The sequence below is a fragment of the Mus musculus genome, chromosome 5 (assembly GCF_000001635.26).
Source record: "Mus musculus strain C57BL/6J chromosome 5, GRCm38.p6 C57BL/6J".
NCBI lineage: Eukaryota > Metazoa > Chordata > Mammalia > Rodentia > Muridae > Mus > Mus musculus.
In genome coordinates, this window is record NC_000071.6 from 7299768 (window position 1) to 7324603 (window position 24836).

Below are 24836 nucleotides of genomic sequence, written 5' to 3' on the forward strand. Positions count from 1 at the left end.
CCTCCATGTGTATTCTCTGGTTGGTGGTTAAGTCCCTGGGAGCTCTGGGGGTCTGTTGGGTTGATATTGTTGTTCTTTCTATGGGGTTGCAAACCCCTTCAGCTCCTTCAGTCCTTCCTCTAACTCCTCCATTGGGGTCCCCATGCTCAGTCTGATGGCTTTCCTGACATCTTAATATGACTGACAAAAAGCAAGAAAAGAAGGCAAATACTACTTGAACTTTTTATATAGTCATGTGGCAATAAGACTAAAAATCAGGGTAGCAACTTAACTAATATTTGAGAAGTAAAATAAAATCAATTAAAAATGAATGCTTGGGAAATAGAATAAAACCATATAACAAAATATCTGGGATGGTAAAATTATTGTTTTGAGCCATGCAAAGCTGACACAGTCAGATAATTTTTAAGATTAAAAAATGATAATTCATGGTTTTAAATATGACATCAATTAGGCTTTGATAAGAGATTAGGATGGTTTGGAAAATGACTGCTTTGGTTGAAATACATAATCTATGTATTTATAATGATGAAATACCTTTTTTTCTATTAGCTTTATATTAGAAAGAAAACAATATATGAAAGAAAGAAAACAAAATTCACATATTCGGAGGGAAAGGCCACCCTTGAACTTCTCGTAGGAGCATAAATGAGAAAAGCATATAGACACATACTGGAGAGAGACGCAAGAGCTGCTAGGCTGCAATGCTAATCAGAAGACAAATCTTTATTATTATTATTATTATTATTATTATTATTATTATCTTTACTTTTTTTTACAGTCCAGTCATCAGCTCCCTCCTGTTCTGCCTTCTAAAGTTCCTCATCCCATTCCTTCACAACCCCCTGCCCCAGTCTCCAAGAGGATGTCCCCATAACCCCATGTTCCACTACACCCAGCTAGGCCTCTCCAATCTCTGGTGCCTCAAGTCTCTCAAAGTAAAGGTGTATCTTCTCATATTGAGGCCAGACAAGGTATGGGGGAAGAGGTGGGCAGGGGAACAGGAAAAAAACAAAAACAAAAACAAAAACAAGGGCCAGCAAAATGAATGGAAATATACAACCTCGAGAGTTGGATGATGGGTGACCCCCTGAATTGTACCAGAGACCCAGGAGGTGAGAGGATCTCAAGACTCAAAGGGAGAGACCATAGATGAAATGCCCAACAGTAGGGAGAGAGAACTTGTAGAGTTCACCTCTAGTAGAAAGATAGGGCATCAAGTGGAGGGATGGGGTTGCCATTCTACAGTCAAAAACTCTGACTCAGATTTGTCCCTGTCTAAAAGAACTTCAGGGACAAAAATGAAGAAAAGACTGAGGGAAAGGATGTCCAGTGACAGGCCAAGGGATCCAGCTCAAGGGGAGGCTCCAAGTCCTGACACTATTACTGAGGCTCTGATGTACTTATAGATAGGAGCCTAGCATGCCTGTCCTCTGAGAGGCCCAACAAGCAGCTGACTGAGACAGAAGCAGACACTTACACACAAACAATGGACAGAAGCCAGGGACTCCTATGCTTGAGTTGGGGAAAGGCTGGAAGAAGCTGAGGAAGAGGGCAACTCAATAGGAAGACCAGCAGTCTCAACTAACCTGGACCCCTGAGATTTTTCAAATATTGAGACACCAACCAGGCAGCATAAACACTAGTTGGTCTGAGACTCTCAACACATACACAGCAGAGGACTGCCTGGTCTGGCCCCGAAAAAGAACTGTTACCAAAGCAATTTGCCTGAAACAGTGAAGGGTAACAGGCTTCATGGGCAGAAACCAGAAACAGGAGAGAAAACAAGTATTAAAAAATACCCTGATTATTTACCATCAGATTTGTGGACCCCAACAAGTCTGTGGCAACACCTAAGGGAGTTAGAATCTTACTCAAAACCCATAAGCAGATTACACTATTTTCTCGTTGTTCTTTTAGGGACATACTATGATCAGGAAATAATCATGCATGAATAAAAACAATGTGAAGTCAGATAATAATTCTACAGCTAATCTACTTTGAAGGCTGGTCCTTAGCTGCTAACTTTGGAAGTGAATTATGCTCTAAACAAAAAAGATGGGCAGATGAAGCCGTTTGATCTTTTGGGGTTTTGTATATTTTTTTAAATTTGTGTAACAACGCAAATGCACTAGAGGTTCCTGATGACCACAATCATCAGCAGCATTAGGTAGCAAACCATTTTGCAACATATCCCTATGTTTTCTCTGGTCTCATTCACCACTCGAAGCTGTTAATAATGCTATAGCTACTTCTTCAGCCATTGAATATCAATCTTCTCCTTCTACTATTCAAATAGCATCAGGGACTCAGTAAAAGCATTGTAAAATATAAACATAGCCCTATGAATTATTCTATAGGATTACATTTTATAATCTGTGATTAATATCTGGAATAGAGAAATCCAGATGAATATGAAGAAGGTGGTGAAAATCAAGAATTCCAAATGCATTTTGAAATACAGAATTGTTTCTTTGGATTTTAGACAGGGTTTCTCTGTGTAGCCCTTGCTGTCCTGAAACTCACTCTGTAGATCAAGCTGCCCTTGAACTCAGAGAGCTGCTTACCTCAGTTTCCCAAGTACTGGGATTAAATGTGTGGGCCATCACACCAGGCTAAATAAGAATTTTTTTAAGTAAGGTAAGAAGTACAATTTGAAATTAACATTTAAATTGAATTAAATGAATGCTTAAATTAAATTAAAGTCATTTAAAAAGGCAAGAAAAATTGTTTGAAATAGAAATAGACAAGAAGTTAACCCAGATAATAAGGAACTTTTTACCTGTTTAAAGTTACTTTAATTTTTTAAGGAAAATAGTATTGCAACATTTTTCCCTTACCTTTCCTCCCTCTGAGTTTATCCACATACCCCCTCCTTGAGTCCCTTCAAATTCATGTCCTTTTTTACCCACTATTGTTACTGGATGCATATATTTGTACACATATGTACATATATCTTAAATATAACCTGTTCAGTCTATATATTATTAATTTCTATGTATGTTTACAGGGGTCTAACCATTTGGCTCTAATGCAAATGAGAGTCTGTGCAAATGAAAAGACCTCAATAAAAATAATATTTACAATCATGGTATCTAAATTTCAGAGTGTAAATTTAACATCTATGGAAAGAAGAGTTGTAAGTGGCCTGAGGAAATGACTTAAGAGTGGTTCGTCAAGAGTAGATATTTAAATGGGCTCAGTTTTTCTTGGCCAGTGTCAGCCAACTGGCTGTACCATCTTGAAGCTCTGGAGTAAGGTGCCCCATCTGTAGATGAGTTCAGTGGGACAAGTGCACCTCACCAATCATGCACTCGGGAAGAGAAGCAAGATTGTGCAGCTTTACAGTGTCCTCATAGAAGAGAATCCAGAGGCCACTGAGCCAACTGGGAGGAGGAAGCAGGGTGTGAGGTCTCCATGACAACAGAGCTTCAGCACCATCCAGAGCTGGATGCCAAAAGAATTCCACTAGGCCACAGAGAGATATTGGGGAAGAAATATAGGAAGGGACAGACTTAAGAGGAGGATAGAGGGCTGTGGGAGGCTGTCTTCAAAGCTATTCTATTTCACAAAGTATAAAGGAGAATGGAGAAAGTCACAACCCCTAGACAAGACACTGACTGAGACCTTGGAGGGGGCTTCACTGCGCAAGGAGCTGGATCACAGTGACTGAGGAATTATGGTCGGTTGTTATGTATCACACAATTAAAGATTTATTAAATCACCTCTCAGCCTTCACTTTCTGGAATAATTTATCACTGCAAGTCATTAAAATCAGATCATTGGTTGAATAATGAAAATCTCAGGAGAAAAATGTTCTCTGAGGTTCATATTTTTATTAAATATTTTTCCTGTCATGTTATAATTATTGTTTAGATCTCATGTGAATATAATATTAAAAGGTAATTTTATTTTGAAAGCTAAGAATTAACCTAAACTCACATTAAGTAGCCCAAATAGTATCATAAAACATTATTTTTATAACAGATGCATTATTACAGAAATTCAGATAGGTGTTTCTAAAGTTTGTAACTAGTGTTTAAGTGAACTATAGGAACAAGATTTGCCACCATAGGGTTAATTTACTGAGATATAAGAGAAAGTTCCCAGATCTGCTACTTGTCTGATATACAAAGGTGTGTGGCAAAATCAAACGGAAAACAAAATTCAAAAGACCAAAAAGCATTCTGGAAAAGAAACTCCCATTTCCCCCACAAACCACAGCACTGTTGAGGTTTTTGTTGTGATAATCTCATGAAATCAGACCTAGGACAAGATCCATTGTGGCTCTTTGGTGCCAGGAATATTCTATCCCCTTTCATGACTATGGTAATAGAACTCTGGAGAGGACAGTTGAGGGGACAGGGCACTGGCAGTTGGAAGCATGGCAGAGGTCAAGCCAAGAGGACCTCAGACCTCAAAGACAGGTAAATGTACCTGACATGTGAAGAAAGTTAAGGTGCCCTGGGAGTGGGGTTGGAACATGAGATTAAATCTGCGCAGCAGTTTGATTTGCTGAAACCTTAATAAGACAGCAACAAAGAAGAAATGTATTGATAAAAGGATAGGCCAAGCAATCAACCCCCCAAAGTATATTATTATTTTTAAAGCTAAACTATTAAATTTTAGTATTGGGAGTAAAAACTAATGATAGCCTTTAGTACACCTGATTTATTTTTATCTTTACAGGCCAGTTAAATTTATGTTGAATATTAGATAAACCACTTGCCCTAGAAACAACATTAAAAAGCCTCAAGTTCAAACTGTAATCACAGTTACCCAGAGAGGGCTTTTACTAAAGCATGATAGTTATTTCCTTGTGAACTCAGAAGCAATGGCTGCATTTGTTTCACATCTACTTCCATGTCTATGACATTGTTCACAGCACAGAGTGGGAATTTGTTATTCACTAACATCCGACAAACTGTTAACTCCTTTTTTTGTTTGTTTGTTTGTTTCTTTTGTATTGTTTTGTTTTTGATCATAAGAAATAAAAATAAGAATTCACTACCATTGAGACTTGTAATCATCTAAAAAAGAAATAAGATTCATCATGTCTTTCATGGTCCATAATCGGAAGGGCAGCAAAAAGCAATTTCAAGTGGATCCTCTTCTTCTGCCCAAGGTTCCTCGTACCAATTACCTGCACCTTCAGGAAGAGAAGCACAGACTACAGCTAAAGAAATTCCTCCTTCACAGGATGTTTCTAGTGGGCTACATACAAGGCAACACGGAGAAAAAGGACATCTCTGAGTACTATGAGCAACTGTTTCAGTCAATTCTGAAACATCATTTAGGCGAATCAGTGACAGGTCTCATGCTCATATACCCAAGTACTTTTCTGCACATTCTTGAGAGTTCCAATGGCACACTCTTCCGGATTCTTCTAGATTATGTTGCCCATGAAAAGAGTGAAACAGAATTTATGCTCCAAAACATGAAAATCGTCGTTGCTTCTCACAACATCCCCACGAGGCTGTTCATGCAGTGGCATATCTCTGCAATCAAAGTCCCCGTTTTGTACCTAGATGACGAATCACAGTCTCCGTCTATAGAGGAAGTCACCACAGAATTCCTCACCATGACTCACAAACTGGCACTCCAACTTTACAAGACAGTGAAATTGGGCGCGAAAGGTCCAGGTGACAACTTACACCAACTTGCCCCTGAACTCATTCTTCCAGAACAAATTATCAAGTATTTATGCAAAGCTGAAGAATTCATGGACCCAGCGTCTTTCTTGAGCATGTATAACAGACCCATACACGTTACCCTGGATTCCGATATTGTGTGGCCAGCTCCTTCCCGTTTCTAGAATGGGGAGAGTTGATTTGGGTCTGTCTCATCAAGTTTTTGTACTATTTTAGAAACAAAGGAAATATATAAACTTACTCTTAAATAAGAGAACAGAACATTAAAATAAGCACACATGTAGAATTTTTAATATTAGAGCTAAACATAGGAATACATCTGCTTGTTGTAGTATGAAGCTCAATTCACATTTTAAAAGTAAACGGGTTTAATAAATTTGTAAGTTCCATCATTTTCATGGGATAATTTAAAGCATAGATGGAAGGGAATTAACACCATTTAAGCATTAAGTTCTCATGCATTCTCAGGACAGTTAACAAGCAGTCTTTATCATATGGCTGCAGAAAGGTGTTTGAGGGTGGATCATTTCTAACACTTAGACCCTTAAGAAACTTGCAACCTAAAGTTACAATCAAGCATGCTATATAAACGTAATAGAGTATAATACATAGTAAGATATGTTACAATGTAAATGGTAGAATAAGAAGAGGTAGAGCTTCCAGAACCTAAGTGAATAAACTATTAATTTACAATTGCTGCATCAAAGAAAATGAAGCTAAACTTCTGAACACAGCCCTGAAGTACCCATGTTCTGGCCTGTCTCATCAGTAGTACTGAACTTATTATGAAGCTGAACAACACAAGGGTTTTGTGAAATAACTAGAAAGCATAATCAAACAACAAGAATTACCCAAGCACTCATCTTTATGACAGACATCTGTCAGGCAGTAGAAATGGTGCAGTGTTTATGTGAGGCATTGTTCTTACCCAGTTTTAAAAATGTATTCTTAAGTGATTATATGTTATCAGTATTATAAGAAGTGAACAGTGTGTGTGTATGAGCTGTCAGACAGCATCTTATTGACGGGGTGAATATGCTTGCAAAAAGCACTTTCTAAAGTTAGCTAAGTTGACCAGAAGTGAAGCTTATGGCTAAAAATTAAACATTACTATATACTTAAAATCATGACACAGAATATTGTTTTTTTAAAAAGCCTACTCTAATGCTTCTAACCCAACATGCTCCTCTTGTAGTGTTACCTTCAGATTTCTTATATTCCTTTTTTATGTGGCAGGCTTTGTGCTTCAAATTGCACAGCTTTTTGTGACTGCTTTAACCAGCAGAGTAGGACAAGAATGATGCTGTGCATCTCCAAGGCTAAATCGAAATGCCAAGTGCCTGGCTTTGTTCATTTGAACCTGAGCTCTTAGAATCCAGGCACTATGCTGTGAATACTTAAAGCAGTTTCCAGATGGCATTCTCAGCAAGCGACCAGCTGGCAGGAAGCACCAATCGCTGGATGCTGAGTAAGACTTGGTGGATCCGGTTTCTCTGATTACAAGGAAGACTAGTTGACACTGTATAGGATAGAGATGTACTCCTCCTGGGAATCCTGCTCAAATTACAGACCTGAAACAATTATGAATTATGATATGTATGTATACAAATATTTTCATCAGTTACTAGTCATTCATTTATGTATATTACTAGATGTCACAAAGTAAACACTTACTAGGCATCCAATCACTGCAGTTGGCTGGATACCCCAACAGTGGCAAGTGTGTCTCCATCACATTACCTACCTTGTATAATTTCTTAGTCTATATCATGTCCTGATGTAAGAAATACTAATAGAAAGCTAATCCACTAGATTAATGAAAATCATTAACAATCACAATCAACTATTAGAGAAAGTTACAGACATACTTAAATGAAAATATTGCTCATTTACTTAGCTCACTGTAAATTTTAATGATTCATAAAATCAGAATATATTGTATGAAAGTAAAATTTGTATTTGATAAAAAAAACAAATACATAGCTCAATTATTTATTCATTCTAGTAAGCAGACAATAATGAATTTATTCAAATGAAATTCACTTGTTATAGTAGTTACTTAGAATGATTCATTTTCCTCATCTCAACAATGTCATTGCTAAAACAGTTTATAAATCTTATGTCACATGAATAAAGAAAGTTTATAATCAAAGTGAATATAAATATTTCAGGTATATCTAAGTTTTGATTACAAAGAATATATACTCAATTGGTCCCATTTTGAAAGGTCTTTAACTGCCTAAAAATTCATGTGTTCTTTATACTGTCTTTTATATAAGGTTGAGGGTCGCTATATTTAGATCCTTAATCCATTTGAAGTTGAGTTTTAAAGAGGGGCAAGATAAGCGTACACCTTCATCATTTTATATGTGTCTGCTCAGTTTAACCAGCAATATTGGTTGAAGATTCTGACATTTCTCTAATGTGTATTTTAGAACTACATGTCAATAATCAAGTAAGGTTAGGAATATGGACAGACATTTGGGTTCTGAATTCTATATCATTTAAATGTTTCGGTTTACTTCTGTTACTCTATAGTATAACTGAAAATTGAGGGTGGTGGAATCTCTGACAATGTTAAATTGTTAGGAATTTATTTGATCTTTCCTGCTTTCATATCAAATTTGAGATTTTTGTTTGTTTGTTTCTCTGAAGAATTGCATTGGAAGTATAGTGGGTGTTGTGCTGAATCTACAGACTGCTTTAAGTAGGATGGTCATTTCTCAAACTTATTGCTACCAATCCATGTACACAGGAAGTCCTTCCACATTCTGGTCCCATCCTCAGTTCCTAAAATTGTCATTGTACAAGTCTTTTAGTTACAATTTTTAAGGCACAATTGTGTGTGGTATTGTTTCACTGACTTCTTCATCAGTGTGTTTGCTTTTTGGTACATCATTGTGTAGTAATTTTATATGCTGATACTTGCTGAATGCGTTTATCAGCTCTAGAAGTCTTCTGGTAGACTCTTTATAGACTTTTATGTATACAATCATTTTTATCTACAGACAAGGAAGTTTGATTTTTTTTTTTACATCTCAAATATATTTTGCATATGTAACAAGTTAAGGAGAAATTTCACATTATTTTTATAGCATTTCATTCAGTCAAATAATACTATTTTTATTAGATATTTTCTTTATTTACATTTCAAATGCTATCCCCTTTCCTGGTTTCCTCTCTGAAAATCCCCCCACCCATTTCCCCTCCCCCTGTTCCCCAACCCATCCACTCCCATTCCTGGTTCTGACATTCCCCTATACTGGGGCATAGATCCTTCACAGGACCTAGGGCTTCTCCTCCCATTGATGACCGACTAGATCACCCTCTGCTACATATACAGCTAGAGCCACATGTGTTTTCTTTGATTGGTGGTTTAGTTCCAAGGAACTCTTGGAGTACTGGTTAGTTCATATTGATGTTCCTCCTGTAAGGCTTCAAATCCCTTCAGCTTCTTGGGGTACTTTCTCTAGCTCCTCTACTGGGGACCTTGTGCTGCATCCAATGGATGATTGTAAGCATCCACTTCTGTATTTGCCAGACACTGGCAGAGCCCCTCAGGAGATAGCTATATCAGGCTCTTGTCAACAGGCCCTTGTTTGTATCTGGCATTGTGTCTGGGTTTGGTGGTTGTTTATGGGATAGATCCCCAAGTGAGGCAGTCTCTGGATTGTCATTCCTTCAGTATCTGATCCGAACTTTGTCTCTGTAACTCCTTCCATGGGTATTTTGTTTCCCATTCCATGTGTCTTCTTTTGTGATTGGGTTACCTCACTTAGGATGATATCCTCCAGATCTATCCATTTGTCTAAGAATTCCATGAACTCATTGTTTTTAATAGATGAATAGTACTCCGTTGTGTAAATGTACCACATTTTCTGTATCCATTCCTCTGTTGAGGGACATCTAGGTTCTTTCTAACTTCTGGCTATTAAAAATAAGGCTGCTATGAACATAGTAGAGCATGTGTCATTATCACATGTTGGAGCATCTACTGAGTATATGCCCAGGAGTGGTATTACTGGATCTTCTGGTAGAATTAGGTCCAGTTTTCTTAGGAACTGCAAGACTGATTTCCAGAGTGATGGTACCAGCTTGCAATCCCACCAGCAATGGAGGAGTGTTCCTCTTTCTCCACATCCTCACCAGCATCTGCTGTCCCCTGAGTTTTTAATCTTAGCCATTCTGACTGGTATGAGGCAGAATCTCAGGGTTGTTTTGATTTACATTTCCCTGATGATTAAGGATATTGAACATTTTTTCAGGTGCTTCTCGGCTGTTCGATATTCCTCAGCTGAGAATACTTTGTTTAGCTCTTGTACTGGCTAGTTTTGTGTCAACTTGACACAACTGGAGTTATCACAGAGAAAGGAGCTTCAGTTGAGAAAATGCCTCCATGAGATACAAATGTAAGACATTTTCTCAGTGATCAAGGGGGAAAGGCCCCTTGTGGGTGGGACCATCACTGGGTTGGTAGTCTTGAGTTCTATAAGAGAGCAGGCTGAGCAAGCCAGGGGAAGCAAGCCAGTAAAGAACATCCCTCCATGGCCCCTGCATTAGCTCCTGCTTTCTGACCTGTTTGAGTTCCTGTCTTGACTTCCTTTGTGATAAACAGCAATATGGACTTGTAAGCTGAATAAACCATTTCCTCCCCAACTTGCTTCTTAGTCATGACGTTTGTGCAGGAATAGAAACCCTGACTTGACAGCTCTGTACCCCACTTTTCATAGAGTTGTTTGGTTCTCTGGAGCCCAACTTCTTGAGTTCTTTATATATATTGGGTATTAGCCCCTATTTATCTTTCTTTTCTTTATTTTATCCGATATTACTAAACACATTATGCAAGAGTTTTATTACAGAGAAGAGGAGAGAGTGGATGTCTTTATCTTGCTTCTAATTCTCGTGCAAGTTATTTTTCTGTATTTAGTGTCATCTTGACTGTGGAGTTTGTGTATTATATTTATAGTACTGAGATATGTTCTTTGCACCCCTAGGTTATCCAAGACTTTTATCATGAATAGATATTGATCTTATTTCAATGGCCTTTTCTGTTTATAAGGATATGATCATGTGGTTTCCATATTTGAGTATGTTTATTATAAGGCGACTACACTAACTGATCTGCATATACTGAATCATCTTTGAATCTCTAGGATGAGTCAAACTTAATCATGGTGAATGATCACTTTGTAAGCATTTTATTAAGAGATTCATATCTATTTTAATCAGGGCAATTGCCTTACAATTCTTTCTTTTTATTGTTCTGGTGTATATTTGGTTTGGATACTGGGGTAATGTGGGTTTTCTGAAAAGAATCTGAAAGTGTTCCCTTTTTTATTTTATGAAATAATTTAAAGATTATTGGTGCTTTGAAGAGCTGGTGCTGTGCTGAATCCTTCTGGAACTTTGTTTAACTGGGAAATGTTTACTTAGTCTCATTGGATGTCATGCATCGGTTTAAATTGTTTATTTTGTATTAACTTAGCTTTGGTAAGCCATATGCATCCAGAAATTCAACTGCAGTTTTTTTTAATATTCCCAATCTAGTGAAATAAAATATTTAAATTATTTCTTTATTATTCTCTAAATTTCTTCATTGTCTACTGTTTCTTTCAATTTTGATTTTATTGATTTTACCTGCCCCCTTTTTCAGTTAGTTTGGTTGAAGGTGTATAAATCTTCTTAGTCTTTTGAAAGAATTAAATCATTTCATTGATGCTTTATATTTTAATTTATTGTTGCTTCAATCATTTCAACCATGAATTTGATTATCTCTTGTTGTCTACTGTTTGTGGGTATTGCTTTTTGTTTCCAAAATTTCTTAAGGTTCATGATTAATTTATTAACTTGAGAGTTCTAAAAGAATTTCCAATGGAAGAAAGTTTATTCTGGCTTACCATTTCAGAGAGGATGTCTACAACATTCAGAAGCATTGAAGATGGCACCAGAGCAGGAGGGTGAAAGAACGCATGTTCAGCCAGGCATAGAACAGGAGCCAGGAAGGGGACAAGACCATAAATTCCTGAATTTCTTTGTGTTTTAGGCACTAAACATAATAAATTTCTTAAGACTGCCTTGGTGTCACATAGATTCTGTCACATTGTGCTTTCTATTCATTCATTCCAAGAAAATTTGTATTTATTTCTTGATTTCTTCCTTGAACTAGCTATTATTCATGACTTTATACAGTTTCCACAGTTTCCACTGAGGTTGGTATCTAGCCTTTTTTCTGGGCAGTCTGATAGAACACAGGATGTTACTTTAATTTTTTATATTTGTAGAGACTTTCTTTGTGTCATATGTGGTTGTTTTGAAAGAATTTTCCATGAACTACTAAGAAAAATGTGGACTTTTCAGGGCTTAGCTACAATGTTGTGTAGATGTAGGCATCTGTCAGATTTATTTGAATTATGATGTTTATCTACAATGGCTCTCTGTTTAGAGTTTGCACAGATAATCTGTGTACTAGTCCAGAGAGGTAATTAAAGACACCCACAATCACTGTGTAGCCATTAATCTGTGGTTTGGGATCCAAAGCTTTGTTTTCTTTTTAAAATAAAGTTAAATACTCCTGTTGGTAAGTAAATATGCAAAAGTTTAGTGTTCTTTTGGGGGAATATGCCTTTAATGAAAATGAAGTGAGTGCCCTTTTTTGTTCTAACTAGCTATGACTAGAAGTCTATTTTATCAGATAATACAGTAAGAATACCTACTTATTTCTTAACCCTATTTACATGAAATACTCTTTTTATCAATTTATTTTAAATGTATACATGAATACATTTATGTATACATTTAAATGAAAAATGAATTTATAGCTATTTTCAATATAATTATCCATACAAGGTTGTATGTATACCTCAATAACAACTAGTATTTGGATCATGCTATTCAAATATTGTTCTCCAATTAAAGAGCAAGGGAACTATGGGAGAGTTGCTGATTTTTATGATGGTTTAAGAAAACAAAATGATCCTGATAAATATAGATCTTTTTTTTCTTTGTCTCTCTATCTACCTGTCAGTTTTGTTTGTTTGTTGTTGTTGTTTTTATTTTTCCCTGTTATTGAAAAGAGATTCTTTTCTTATACATTTGGACATGGACTACAGTTTCCCCTCCTTGTACTTCCTTACTTCCCTTTTCATCCCAATCCACTCCATTTCTGTCTCTCGTTTAAAAAGTATGGGATTCTAAAGGATAACAATAAAACACAGAAAATAATATAAATAAATTCTGTCACATAGAAGTTGGACAAGGCAAACCAACAGAATGTAAAGAGTCCCAAGAGAAGGCACAGAATCAGAGACCCATTTGTTCCTGTACTAAGATGTCCCATAAATATGCTAAATGGAAAGCTGTAATAAATACACAGAGAACAAGATGAAAACCCTTGTAGGACCTGTGCATGCTGCTATTTCAGTCTCTGAGTTAATCTGAACTTTGCTCAGTTGACTTAGAAGGCCTTGTTTTCTGATGTCTTCCATCTCCTCTGGCTCTCACACTCTGTTTCCTTGTCCACAGGGTTCCCTGATCTCTGAGGGGAGGATTTGATGCATACCATTTAGCACTAAGTGTTCCAAGGTCTCTGTCTCTGTCTCTGTCTCTGTCTGTCTCTCCCCCCTCTTTCTCTCTCTCCCTCCCTCCTCTCTCTCTCTCTCTCTCTCTCTCTCTCTCTCTCTCTCTCTCTCTCTCTCTCTCTCTGCAATGTCTAGCTACAATGTCTAACAATGTCTAACAGGAGAAAGCTTCTCTCATGATAACTGAACAAGGCACTGATCCGTAAGTATAGAAGAATAGTATTAAGAATTCTTTTATCACTACTTTTAAAGAGTAATAGTAATTGGTTTTTGCATAGGTCTTTTGGGCTGTCTAGTCTCTGGTTCTTCGTCAGCCAAACAGCGTTGTGCATGGGTTCAGTCTCATGGAGTGGTCCTTAAGTCAAATTAGGCAATGTCGTCCTACTTTATTGCCTTAGCATATTTTTCAGCATTTTAGATCAATGTTTCATGGTTGAGTTGGGGATTGTTTTCCTAAACTGCAGAGTAAGTACCTTTCCATATTAAAGGCAGTAGAATGTAAGGGTTCTATGTAGGAACCAGCTTGACCTCCCCAAGATCATGAGTTTGTGGGTGTTGTCTTCAGCAATGGAATCTTGCTGTCATCTTGTAGAGAGAAACCTATTGTATTGCCAACCACCTGCCGTATTTGAGGATTTTCATGGGACCCCCTTCAGCATGTAAACCAGTTCAGGCACTAAAAATTTCATTTGGTCAAGGCATGACCAGTAGGGACTCTGACTCCCTATTTATTTAAAGACTTCATTGGGATCATCTTTATCTATTTCAGGTAGTTTTCAATGCACTAGATTTCCATATGTCTTTTGAGTACCTGTCCTGGAATTATTTATCCATGTGACTTCTTGACTGTGTCTTTACTTCTTTTCAGCCTGAAGTATTTATTCTGGTATCCTCTGTAGAGCTTGCTTTGCAGTTGTAAATTTCCTTAACCTTTTTTTATTATGCAAAGTTTTTATTTTAGGAGATAATCTATGGGCACATCATTCTGGTTGACAATTATTGCATTATTTCTTTGTTACTTTGTTTCTGAGCTGGGGCTTGAACATTTGAGGTTGTCAGTGATATCCTTATTTTTGCTTAAATTACCTCTTTCCTTCCAGTGTAAAGGGAGCAATGGGTAGTTTTAGGTTGTAATAGGGTTGAGATACTTCCTTTTATTAGATTTGTACTGAGAACTCAAGAACCTACTGTGTGAGTGAACAGAAACTATTTAAGGGTCAGCATACAGCTTGCTGGGCCTCTCCTCTGCTGTCGCCTGGTGTGGACCTCAAATTCATTGCCCTACTTTGAATAAGCTTGGTCAACCAGCAGCAGTGGGAAGATTTTGTTAAACTGGGTGTATCTATAGAAAGCCTATCAGTTCACGAGGGGCTGAGTCTACCTGAGAGACTTGGAAAGTGAGATTCTAGGGAAACAGGGAGTGTATTGGTAGGAGTGAGCCCATTTGTAGCTGGAATGTTCTAGTGGAGTGAGGCATTATGACCACACTTGGTAATGTGATCCCACAGGACGTAGAAAGCTTTAATGATATAGCGAACAAATGCGTATCCGGTCATGGGGGAAGTATTCAGCCTACATGTTACAAAGGAGCAGAGCCTAGCTGATGAATCAGGAAGGACAGTCCCAGAAGAGCCTAGCTTAGTGGTCTGGTGACATATGGACATCTTAGGAGACCTTGGCAATTTTATGGATTGAGAAAGATGGAACCTCATTGGCAGCAAGGAAGCAGCAAGGAATAGAAGGCCCAGAGGAGCTAGGCAGGCCTTTGTGATAGCAGGAGCAAGTCTATCTATTGACTTGAGGAAAGGGTCCTCTCAAGTGCCATATAGATTTCAATAAGTTTAGCAATACACATCCATTTCAAATAACATAAACATACTCCTAGCCAAAGAAAACTTTCATCCAATAAGTAAAAATATGTCAGTCTATTGACAAGTTCAGACAGCAAAATATTTCTTGATTATTACATATTGCATTAACAGATTTAGTGAAAAATTAAGAGTTCTCCCTCTTGTGGTCAATAATTTAAATTTCCAGACACCTGCCAGTAAGATTTACAAAACAAATAGAAGACATTGATTTTAAGAAAATAGAGATAAAAACCCAAAAGTGCTTCTCAAATGCTTTATCATCATGTCCAGATTTACCATCATGTCCAGGAAATAAACAATATGAAACTTAAAGACACTAAATTGCTTTTTTTAGGGCAATGGTAAACACTGATAAATGGTAGTTCCATTTTATTTCAAAATATTAACAATACAAATCTGGATTATTTTTCAAGTTTTTTAAAAAATTATTTTATCAACTCAATTTTCTTCTTATTTTAGAAGTGTTCACTATATTATTTAATAACAAAAATAAGTTTTATATTAGCTGGATTAATTAATAACTTACTACATTAAAAATTAAAGTTACTACTATTCTTTTTATGTTTAGAAAAATGAAGTCAATATTTATTAGCTAAACATTTTGTTATTAATTTTAATACTGAATTACTGGCTGACCAATTAATATATTACTGAAAATATTTTCATATATATACATATATATGTATATACACACACATATATACATATATACACACATATATATACATAGACATACATATATATACGTGTATATATATGAGGCTTTTCTTATAACTTTGACCAAGTGCATTGGATCTAACAACTTGATAATATCACCTGAATTTTTCATTTAAAAGGCTTAAATTTTAGCAAAAATGATTATGAATAAATGAATAGTGTTGTTGAGTCATTCTACCTGCTCATTACAGTTATACTTTTTTTCAGTCTAATCTTTGAACTCCCTTCTAAAAACTTTGACTTCATATATGTGCTGATGTCTTCACTCATTTAACATAGACTTACTATATAAGTGCAGGCTTTATCACTGTTAGGGCCTTGCGTTGACAGTAAAATATAAGTATCATGCTACTAATGACTGTGTCTTCTAGAAGTGGAAACTGAAAATATTCCTTGTCCCCCTCAGATTATCCTTATGGATTTATGTATGGATATTGTACACTCCAGTTCCCTCCTTGTAGTTCTTCCTAGAATTTAAAGCTTCCTCTGGTAGTAAGAGCTAAACTGTTTTCTTCTCTCTTCCTTCCTCCCTCCCTTTCCTCCCTCCCTCCCTTTCCTCTCTTTCCTCCCTCCCTCCATCCCTCCCCTCCCTCTTTCTTTCTTTCTTTCTTTCTTTCTTTCTTTCTTTCTTTCTTTCTTTCTTTCCTTCCTTCCTTCCTTCCTTCCTTCCTTTCTTTCTCTCTCTCTCTTTCTCTCTCTCTTGTTATTTCTTTCTTTCTTTCTTTCTTTCTTTCTTTCTTTCTTTCTTCTTTCTTTCTTTCTTTCCTGTATCATTTCTTGAACAAGATAGAAAGTAACTTTTCCAGAGGAGGAGGGAGAGAAAGACTAGCAAGAGATTAACAACCTTGCCATGTATATTAAGGTGGATTAGTGAAGGATACTAGGAAAGTGAGCAGAAAATGGAAATGATGTAGGCTAAGAGTGGTGTAGTGTTTTTGAAGAATAGATCATAGTGCCTGTAACACTGAGAAGAAGATAAAGATATGGATGGATAGTGTTAAAAAGGATGTAAGGACTTAACGATCATGGCCTGCATTGAACTCTTAATTTTTTTATTCATTACGATAACAGACCCCTCTCATGCTTTATTCTTTGTGCAGGATATTCTCAAGACATTTCATTGAAAGACTACAGGTATCTCCATATCCTCACTATCCAGACAGAATCTATCTTTCTTTACCAACACTATTCCTTCAGTCTAATGTTTGACTCTACCTTTGCTTCTTTTTAATGTAAAATTCTCAAAATGATAGCCAACTGAAAATTAAAATATCATCCTAGAAATCATGTTTTGTTCCTAATAGCCAATGAATAGAAGGCTAATCATGTAATTAGATTGTGAGTCTACATTTAATGATTGACCACAAGTACAATACAAAATAATAAGTGAATTTAACAAGAAATTGTTTCACTCTGGTCAAATCCTCTAGAGGTATCTGTTTCACCTCTTGAGTGCAATGGACTCTATCACTGTGCAACAATTTTATATGTGTAAATCACACAGTTCATAATCTGATCTGTCTCTAAAATATTAGTCCAATTTAAAGATCATATTTTAAAAGTATTAAAGATAAGGCTTTGTTTTATAGACGAAGAAATCTCTAGATATTGAAGCATATGTACATTTTATGGAAATTGATTTTCTACAATCTCCTCCTGAATTTCTTTAAGTCTCCTGCCTCCCCTTCTTAGTTCATGTTCTGTTTTTTGAAAGCAAAAACAACATATCAACTACTCTATGTTCACATTTCTCTACTAATAAAACATAATAATTTGTAGTATTTTCATTGATTTCTACCATTTGATCATATCCAGAGAATTGTGTTTCTTGACAACCTACTTTAGACCTCAAAATTCTAAGTAAACTAATAAAAATAGTATTTAAGTCATGTAAGCAAGCACTATGATATATCATCTCTGCTACTAGCTCATTATTCATTCTTAGACAAGAGATTTATTCCTTTTTGGGGACTTTGCTCACTGACATTGTAAAATCCATGAATGTCACAAAGAAGGTCACAAAGCCCCAGAGGTATCAGTTATATTGTGTTTGAAAAGTAATACAATGCATGTTTGAACCACTAAGAAGCCAAGGGGCAAGAACTAAAGTGCTTCCAATAAAATCAGTAACCCAAAGTCTGAAATAATAACTTAACCCACCTATGGAAAGAACCTGTCATCACAACCAAATATTTTCCCAACAAACATGCATTCTAGGCTGAGGGAAGGACTCATTGCATACATAAAGCCCTGGGTTCAAACTATAGCATAAAAAAGATTAAAAGCACCTAACTGATGCAAAATAATGTAGGTAACTTCAGTGCCATAAATATGTATGTATATTGCTTGGCAATACCATAGACTGTTAAAAGTATAAAATATATCTTCCCCATATTCCCCATCACTATGCCCAACACACACAGACATACACGAAGTATCCTCCGACCCTACATCATACTTTACACCTACCTTCTCTTTCTCTGATACTTATAGATTTATGAATTTATTTTTAGCCACTGAATCTAACTATGTAGTCTATTTGCGACTAGGCATTGGATACTCCACTGTGGTAAGCATAAAATACCACTGAACAAAACCCTAAAGAGAAGTGATTTCACCTTGCCAGAACCCAATTGCCAAAAGCTCTTAAGCTAGTGGTGAGGCCTTCGGAACCCCACCTCCCTTTGTGCTAGAATTTATAACTGGCTTCATCTTATTCAAGTAACCACAGCTCTTGCAGATTCATGTGTGCAACAGCCATGTCATATTCAGAGGACAGCATTCATCACATATCATCTATATCCTCTGGTATATATATATATATATATATATATATATATATATATATATATATATATATATAAAACATATATATTATATATATATAACATATATATATATATATATATATATGATATCCTTATATGTCCATATAAATCCATATATATATATATCCTTACATGATTTTGATCCCCCAAAAGGAATAAATCTCTTGTCTAAGAATGAATAATGAGCTAGTAACAGAGATGATGTATCATAGTGTTTGCATATATATATATATATATATATATATATATATATATAATGCATCATCTATGGCTGAGCACTTACAGTTACTTATTTCAGCATTTTGACCATTTTGAGTATTAAGCAGTAGACACTTTAATAAGAAGCTTCTCTAACAAAGTTTGAGGGCAGCACAAATCTAAAGATAGAAGCAAAACTATTTAGAAGACAGTATAACAGTGGGAATACTTACAAACAACATTATGTCTTCCCCTAGTGTGTACAGACTTCCCTGGTAACTTTTTATTGTATATACAGTACCAGAAACAAATCCCTTCCTGTGAAACTGATCCAAATACAATCCAAAGAGTATTAGGTTACCCCTTATGGTTGTTTGAATATGCTTGGCTGAGGAAGTAGAACTATTAAGAGGTATATCCTTTTTAGAATAGGTGTGGCCTTGTGGGTAGAAGTGTTTCAAGGTGGGGTAGTCTTTGAAGCCTCTTTCTAGCTATGAGGAAACCAGTCTTCTCCTGTTTGTCTTTGGAACAAAATGTAGAACTCTGAGTTACTTCTCAACCTCCATGCCTGCCTGGACACTATCATGCTTCCCAACATGATAATAATGGACTGAACCTCTAAAACTATAAGCCGGTCCAAATTAAATGTTGTTCTTTATAAGAGTTGTCATGGTGTCTCTTCACATCAATGGAAACCCAAACTAAGCCACCTTTGTCAACAGTATTGCCACTATTGCACCAGTATTCAGATCTTGCATGAAAGATGGGTACTGTAGCACGTCTACTCAAGTACTGCATTAGGCCATTGATATTATTACTGTAATGAGAAACTGCATAGCTTCTGTCAGTACTTTGAAAGCTAGCTAGAAGAGAAAGAGTCTCCTTGAAAGTTCAAAATTAATTTATTTGTATTCTACAACCAAAGTATATAGTAACTAGCAATAGTATCTTATGATCTAGTTAAGACATATCTCCTAAAATTAATATTTTTCACTAGTTTGTTACCCGTGTTCAACCTCCAATTTAAATTATATTTTTAATTTTACAAACTAGAGAGGTTTCACAAAGTTTCTTCCTATATGTTTAGTTTTAGTTAACCTACTGCCATCCTTCTCAAACCCTAGGTTCCCTCATTGCATAAAATTTTAGTTCTCAATATTCCTCATTATTTCATATAATACTTATCCTACTATTGTCTAATATACTTTCCCTTGTATTTCGAGATCAGAGGTCTCTGGTATTTCCTCAGGTATACTTCATTTTGATTAACTCATTGGAATGGTTTCCCCATTCCAAAGATTCTAAAACATGCTTCAACATTTCTACATAACATTTATCTGTACCCCATAGTAGCAAATCTCAGGCTTAGTAAGTTTAATCCCTTCCATTAGTCAAATAGAAAATCATCTAAAACATTAAATACTTTGCACTGATCACTTAACATGTGCACAAGGAATGCAGAGGAGAAAAGCATATTAAAGTCTTCATGTGACACTTGCAATAGTAGCCATTCCATTTTAATGAATATTGACAAGAAAGGGCATGTTTGATACTGTATTGTAGTGAACTTCCCATTGCTTCTGCCCATCACTGAATTTTAATTCCTTGTTTACCTTTAGTAACTCATCAATCACGGCCTGAAAAACTATATCAAGTCATTGTTAGGCATGGATGGGCACAGTTGTGAGCAAAAGATGCATAATTTTATCTTCATCTGCATTCAGTCTCTTTGCCTTTCATCCAAGAAAAGTAAATACTAAATAGACAAAATAATTACTATATTAGTAGATGCACAAATTGCTCTGATGTCCTAATATATCCAATTTTAAGAAGCAAGGAGTGCTGGTAAGAAAAGAAGAACACACACACAATCCAAAATGTGCTGAGAAGACTGAAATTTTTTATAAAGGCAAATAATGCAAGACCTGAAGTTAAGTGAGACTTGTGAGAGATGAGGCTGGATAAATAGATATGGAGCCAAATTAGACAGACATAGAAAGCAGGTAATTGCCATGACTTATTCCTCAAGAGAAATAGAATGAAGTTACATTTTAATAGATGACATGGTTAAACATGCATTGTACCAGAACCAATTTGAATTTTGGAGAAGAGATTGAATGGGAATTGGACAAGAGACATGGCACTTTAGAGACTACTACATCAATCAGTGAAAGATGGAGTAGAAGTCCACACAGGGAAAAAAAATCTGTAATATATTGAAAAGACAATAAGAATAGAAAGATGTGGGTGGTGCCAGATACTTGCATATTTAATTGAGAGTAGAGGATATACAGAAGAGAAAAAGTTCAGGACAAAATATCTAACAGATACAAGTCTATTCCTAGATGTAGGGAAGTCTAGAGCAGCAGTAGAGTGGTTTATACAGAGAATGAGAGGAGGTATTTCTGCTTGAAGCCTGTTGGATTTGGGGTGTCTTCAAATAATCAGTATTAAATAGCCCAATAAAGAGTATGATAGAGTTGCCCCTGGATATGGCTCTGACTTATGGATGAAAATGTGGACATGAGCTTTTGGTGTTATCTGTGGACTCAGGAATCACCATTGTCACTCCACTGAGAAAGCAGGATGAACACACAACTTGGTTCATAGTACAAGGAAATGCCAACAAGAGTAGGAAATATTCATTTTAAATAGCTTGGAAACAATGAAGAAAAATAGAAGTAGAAGAAAAATACTTCCTAAAGAAATAAGAACTCATGAAATTCAAGAAGAACGAAGACCAAAGTGTGGACACTTTGTCCCTTCTTAGAAATGGGAACTAAACACCCATGGAAGGAGTTACAGAGACAAAATTTGGAGCTGTGACGAAAGGATGGACCATCTAGTGATTGCCATATGCAGGGATCCATCCCATAATCAGCTCCCAAACGCTGACACCATTGCATACACTAGCAAGATTTTGCTGAAAGGACCCAGATATAGCTGTCTCTTGTGAGACTATGCCGGGGCCTAGCAAACACAGAAGTGGATGATCACAGTCAGCTATTGGATGGGTCACACGGCCCCCAATGGAGGAGCTAGAGAAATTACCCAAGGAGCTAAAGGGAACTGCAACCCTATAGGTGGAACAACATTATGAACTAACCAATACCCCGGAGCTCTTGACTCTAGCTGCATATGTATCAAAAGATGGCCTAGTCGGCCATCACTGCAAAGAGAGGCCCATTGGACTTGCAACCTGTATATGCCTCAGTACAGGGGAACCCCAGGGCCAAAACGGGGGAGTGGGTGGGTAGTGGATTGGGGGGGTGGGTATGGCAGACTTTTGGGATAGCATTGAAAATGTAAACGAGGAAAATACCTAATAAAAATAAAATAAAATTTAAAAAAAGTACTCAATGGCACCAGTTGCTGCCTTAAATTCAAATAAAAAGATTACTAGTGGGTTTGGGAATCAGGCAATGGGCGGGTTGGAAAGAGTCATTCTCAACTGTGTAACATGAGAGATCCTGAAGTGGGATGAGGTAAGCTGAGGAAGAAACATAAGATGGTAAAATCGCACAAGCATAGACCACGTTACCAAAAACTTAACTCTTAGCACTGAATTTTCAGAGTAGATTCCCTTTTTAAAAAGATGAAAAATCCTAGTGGGAAGATCACAGTTTGTATCTAGTTTCAGTGACAGTGTACAATGGTTTTGTACTGTGGAAGATGGAGCCAGACAGGAGAGGAAGGGAGAAGGAATTTGGAGAAGTAGGGGGAGTGGAAATCATAGTCAGAAAATAAATGTGTGAATAAAAACTATTTTCAACGAAAGGAAAAAATAAAATAACCACGTCTAATCTAGAAATTAGTGGCTCTTCAGTAAACAAGTGTTTAGCTGAATGGCTTACTCATCTGATGAGGCAAACTTGAATCTGCAGAAAACAAGTTTAAGTAGTGTGAGGATCACCCTAGCACTCAGGGGCATGCTCCAGTTGACTGAAGATTAGCTCACATGATCTATCTTTATGAGTCAATCATACCACACTAGGAGATTTTACGCTGAGATCTGGTTCCTTTCCAGGTCACTTCCTCCTTTGACCCCTCAAGGCATGCTAGCAAATTACAAATTACCATCAAATATCAATTTTCCAAACTGATGACTTTAAAGAGCAATAATGTATAGTCAAATGAGAGTAAATTCATGTACCATTTATCTCTGTGATGTATATCATTAACTTTGAGTGTAAGTAGATCTCATATGGCATTAATAACAAAATAAAAAGGCATCTCAAGTGAAATGACTCAAAAAGGCCTGGAAACTTTCCCAACATCCCTGCTACAATTTTTCTATTGCATCATGTGTTTAAGTTATACTTTAAGTCAGTGTAATTTTTTAACATCAACTAATATATATTATATAGAGAGTATAGTATATATAAAGAGTATATATAGAGAGAGTATGAGGAGAAAGAGCGAGAGAATAAAAAAGGTAATCAATTTTCATCTACTCTTGGAGTATTTCCCTATTATTGCAAGCATTTTAAAGATATGATATTCTATGACTACCTCTGACAACTGTCTTTCACAAAACTTTAGGAAGTAGAGTTTTTACCATCCTTAAAATTGCCCAGCATCTCTTTTCATCATTTACTCTTAGCTAAGAAACATGACTGTTTCCTTTCTAACACATTTCATATTAAGATGGCACGCATATGGTAGAACCAAGGAGGCTGGAGATTGGTCTGTGTCTTCTGTGAACAGCATGAAACAAGCAGGATCATTCCCCAATTTACAGTGCTCACTTGTACAAGAGAAGAGTCAAGTAGAGCCTTCAGTATTCTTGGTATTCTTGTTCTCTATGATGAAACTAGCTCTAAATTGATGCCACCTTATCTGTGCTTTATGATGTTTCAAAACGTCTTATGTCACTGAGTATTTCCTATAGTGGAGGAAAAGACAAAATATAAAAAAAGAGTTTAAAAGTTGGCACCTAAGTCATATGATTATCAAATTGGACTTTTATTACTAAAGCTGTTGAGTGAGAAACTGTAAAGTACCAAAACCTTCTTTTTTGGTAAGTGACTACATAATGCTCATCCTCAGGTAAGACATTTGAATTATATATCCTTCCCCAAAGTCTGAGGAATATTGGAGAAGAAAGGCCAGAAGGCTGGAAAACGTAACAGACCCAGGAAGAAGGCTGCTGCCAATCCATCTGTTCAGGACCATGATAGTCAATGCCACTCTAGCAACAACTATAATTGCCTATATGAGGCCTGCATGAAATCTATCTAGCTAACATTCCAATGGACACAAGGATAAGTGGGGAGCCCATGAGGCCCTGCTCCTACCTGAAAGGTTTCAGGCAGCCCACAGCTCCTAATGGAGAGAAAGTCAAATTCCATCATAGATGATGCAACTCATAGATTGCCCGTTTTATATGCCATGTTTATACAGACAACATGAAACAGTAGGTATTACATAGAGAGAGAAACATGAAGTCAAGAGTGGGTAGAACTCATGAGCAGTTGGACCAGGGGGTGGGGGGGGGATGAGGAGTGGATTTGACCAAAATAAAAAGAATTCGTCTATGAAAGAAATAACTTAATTTGGGACAATAGCCATATATTTTCCATATGCTACATACAGTAACTCACTATTAGGGGTGATCTGAGTTCTTGTATTCCATTCTTTGGAATTACAACTGTGAATCTGACATCTGCACTTTGGACATTTTCTGAGAAGTAACGTGTTTCTGAAACCTATCATTTAATCACACTCATTAGATATGTTAGCTATTTCATATACATTATAGACTTCATAAATTTTCAACAGGTGTAAAATATTTCCCAAGATTTCTCTTGTACCTAAAGCTGCATGATGAGATATTAGAGGTCAATTACTCATGTCTGTTTCTTTTTCTTCTTTATTTATCATCCCATGTGTTTACATCTCAAATGATATCTTCCTTCCCTGTTACCCCCCCACATAACCCCCATACCATATCTGCCATCACCTCCTCCTCTTTGCCTCTAAGAGGGTGCTCTC

General features: G+C 36.4%; 2 protein-coding genes across 3 annotated transcripts in view; one reads left to right on the forward strand and one right to left on the reverse strand.

The window, feature by feature from the left end:
- Positions 1–24836, reverse strand: part of Zfp804b (zinc finger protein 804B) — a 575349-nt gene that overhangs the window by 530738 nt on the left and 19775 nt on the right. The window lies entirely within an intron of this gene.
- On the forward strand, positions 4339–18523 carry Tex47 (testis expressed 47). Of its 2 annotated transcripts, NM_027603.2 has the most exons (3): positions 4397–4427; positions 4989–5835; positions 11557–11724. In NM_027603.2, the coding sequence occupies exon 2, from the start codon at positions 5054–5056 to the stop codon at positions 5813–5815; it is 762 nt and encodes a 253-aa protein (NP_081879.1). In that variant the 5' UTR covers positions 4397–4427; positions 4989–5053; the 3' UTR covers positions 5816–5835; positions 11557–11724. The 2 variants fall into 2 exon arrangements, with proteins under 2 accessions (XP_006503667.1, NP_081879.1); XM_006503604.4 differs by having other exon boundaries at positions 4339–4427; positions 4690–18523.

Excerpts from the sequence above, each read along its gene's own strand:
- Tex47 (XM_006503604.4), top strand. The coding sequence starts at position 5,054 with ATGTCTTTCATGGTCCATAATCGGAAGGGCAGCAAAAAGCAATTTCAA.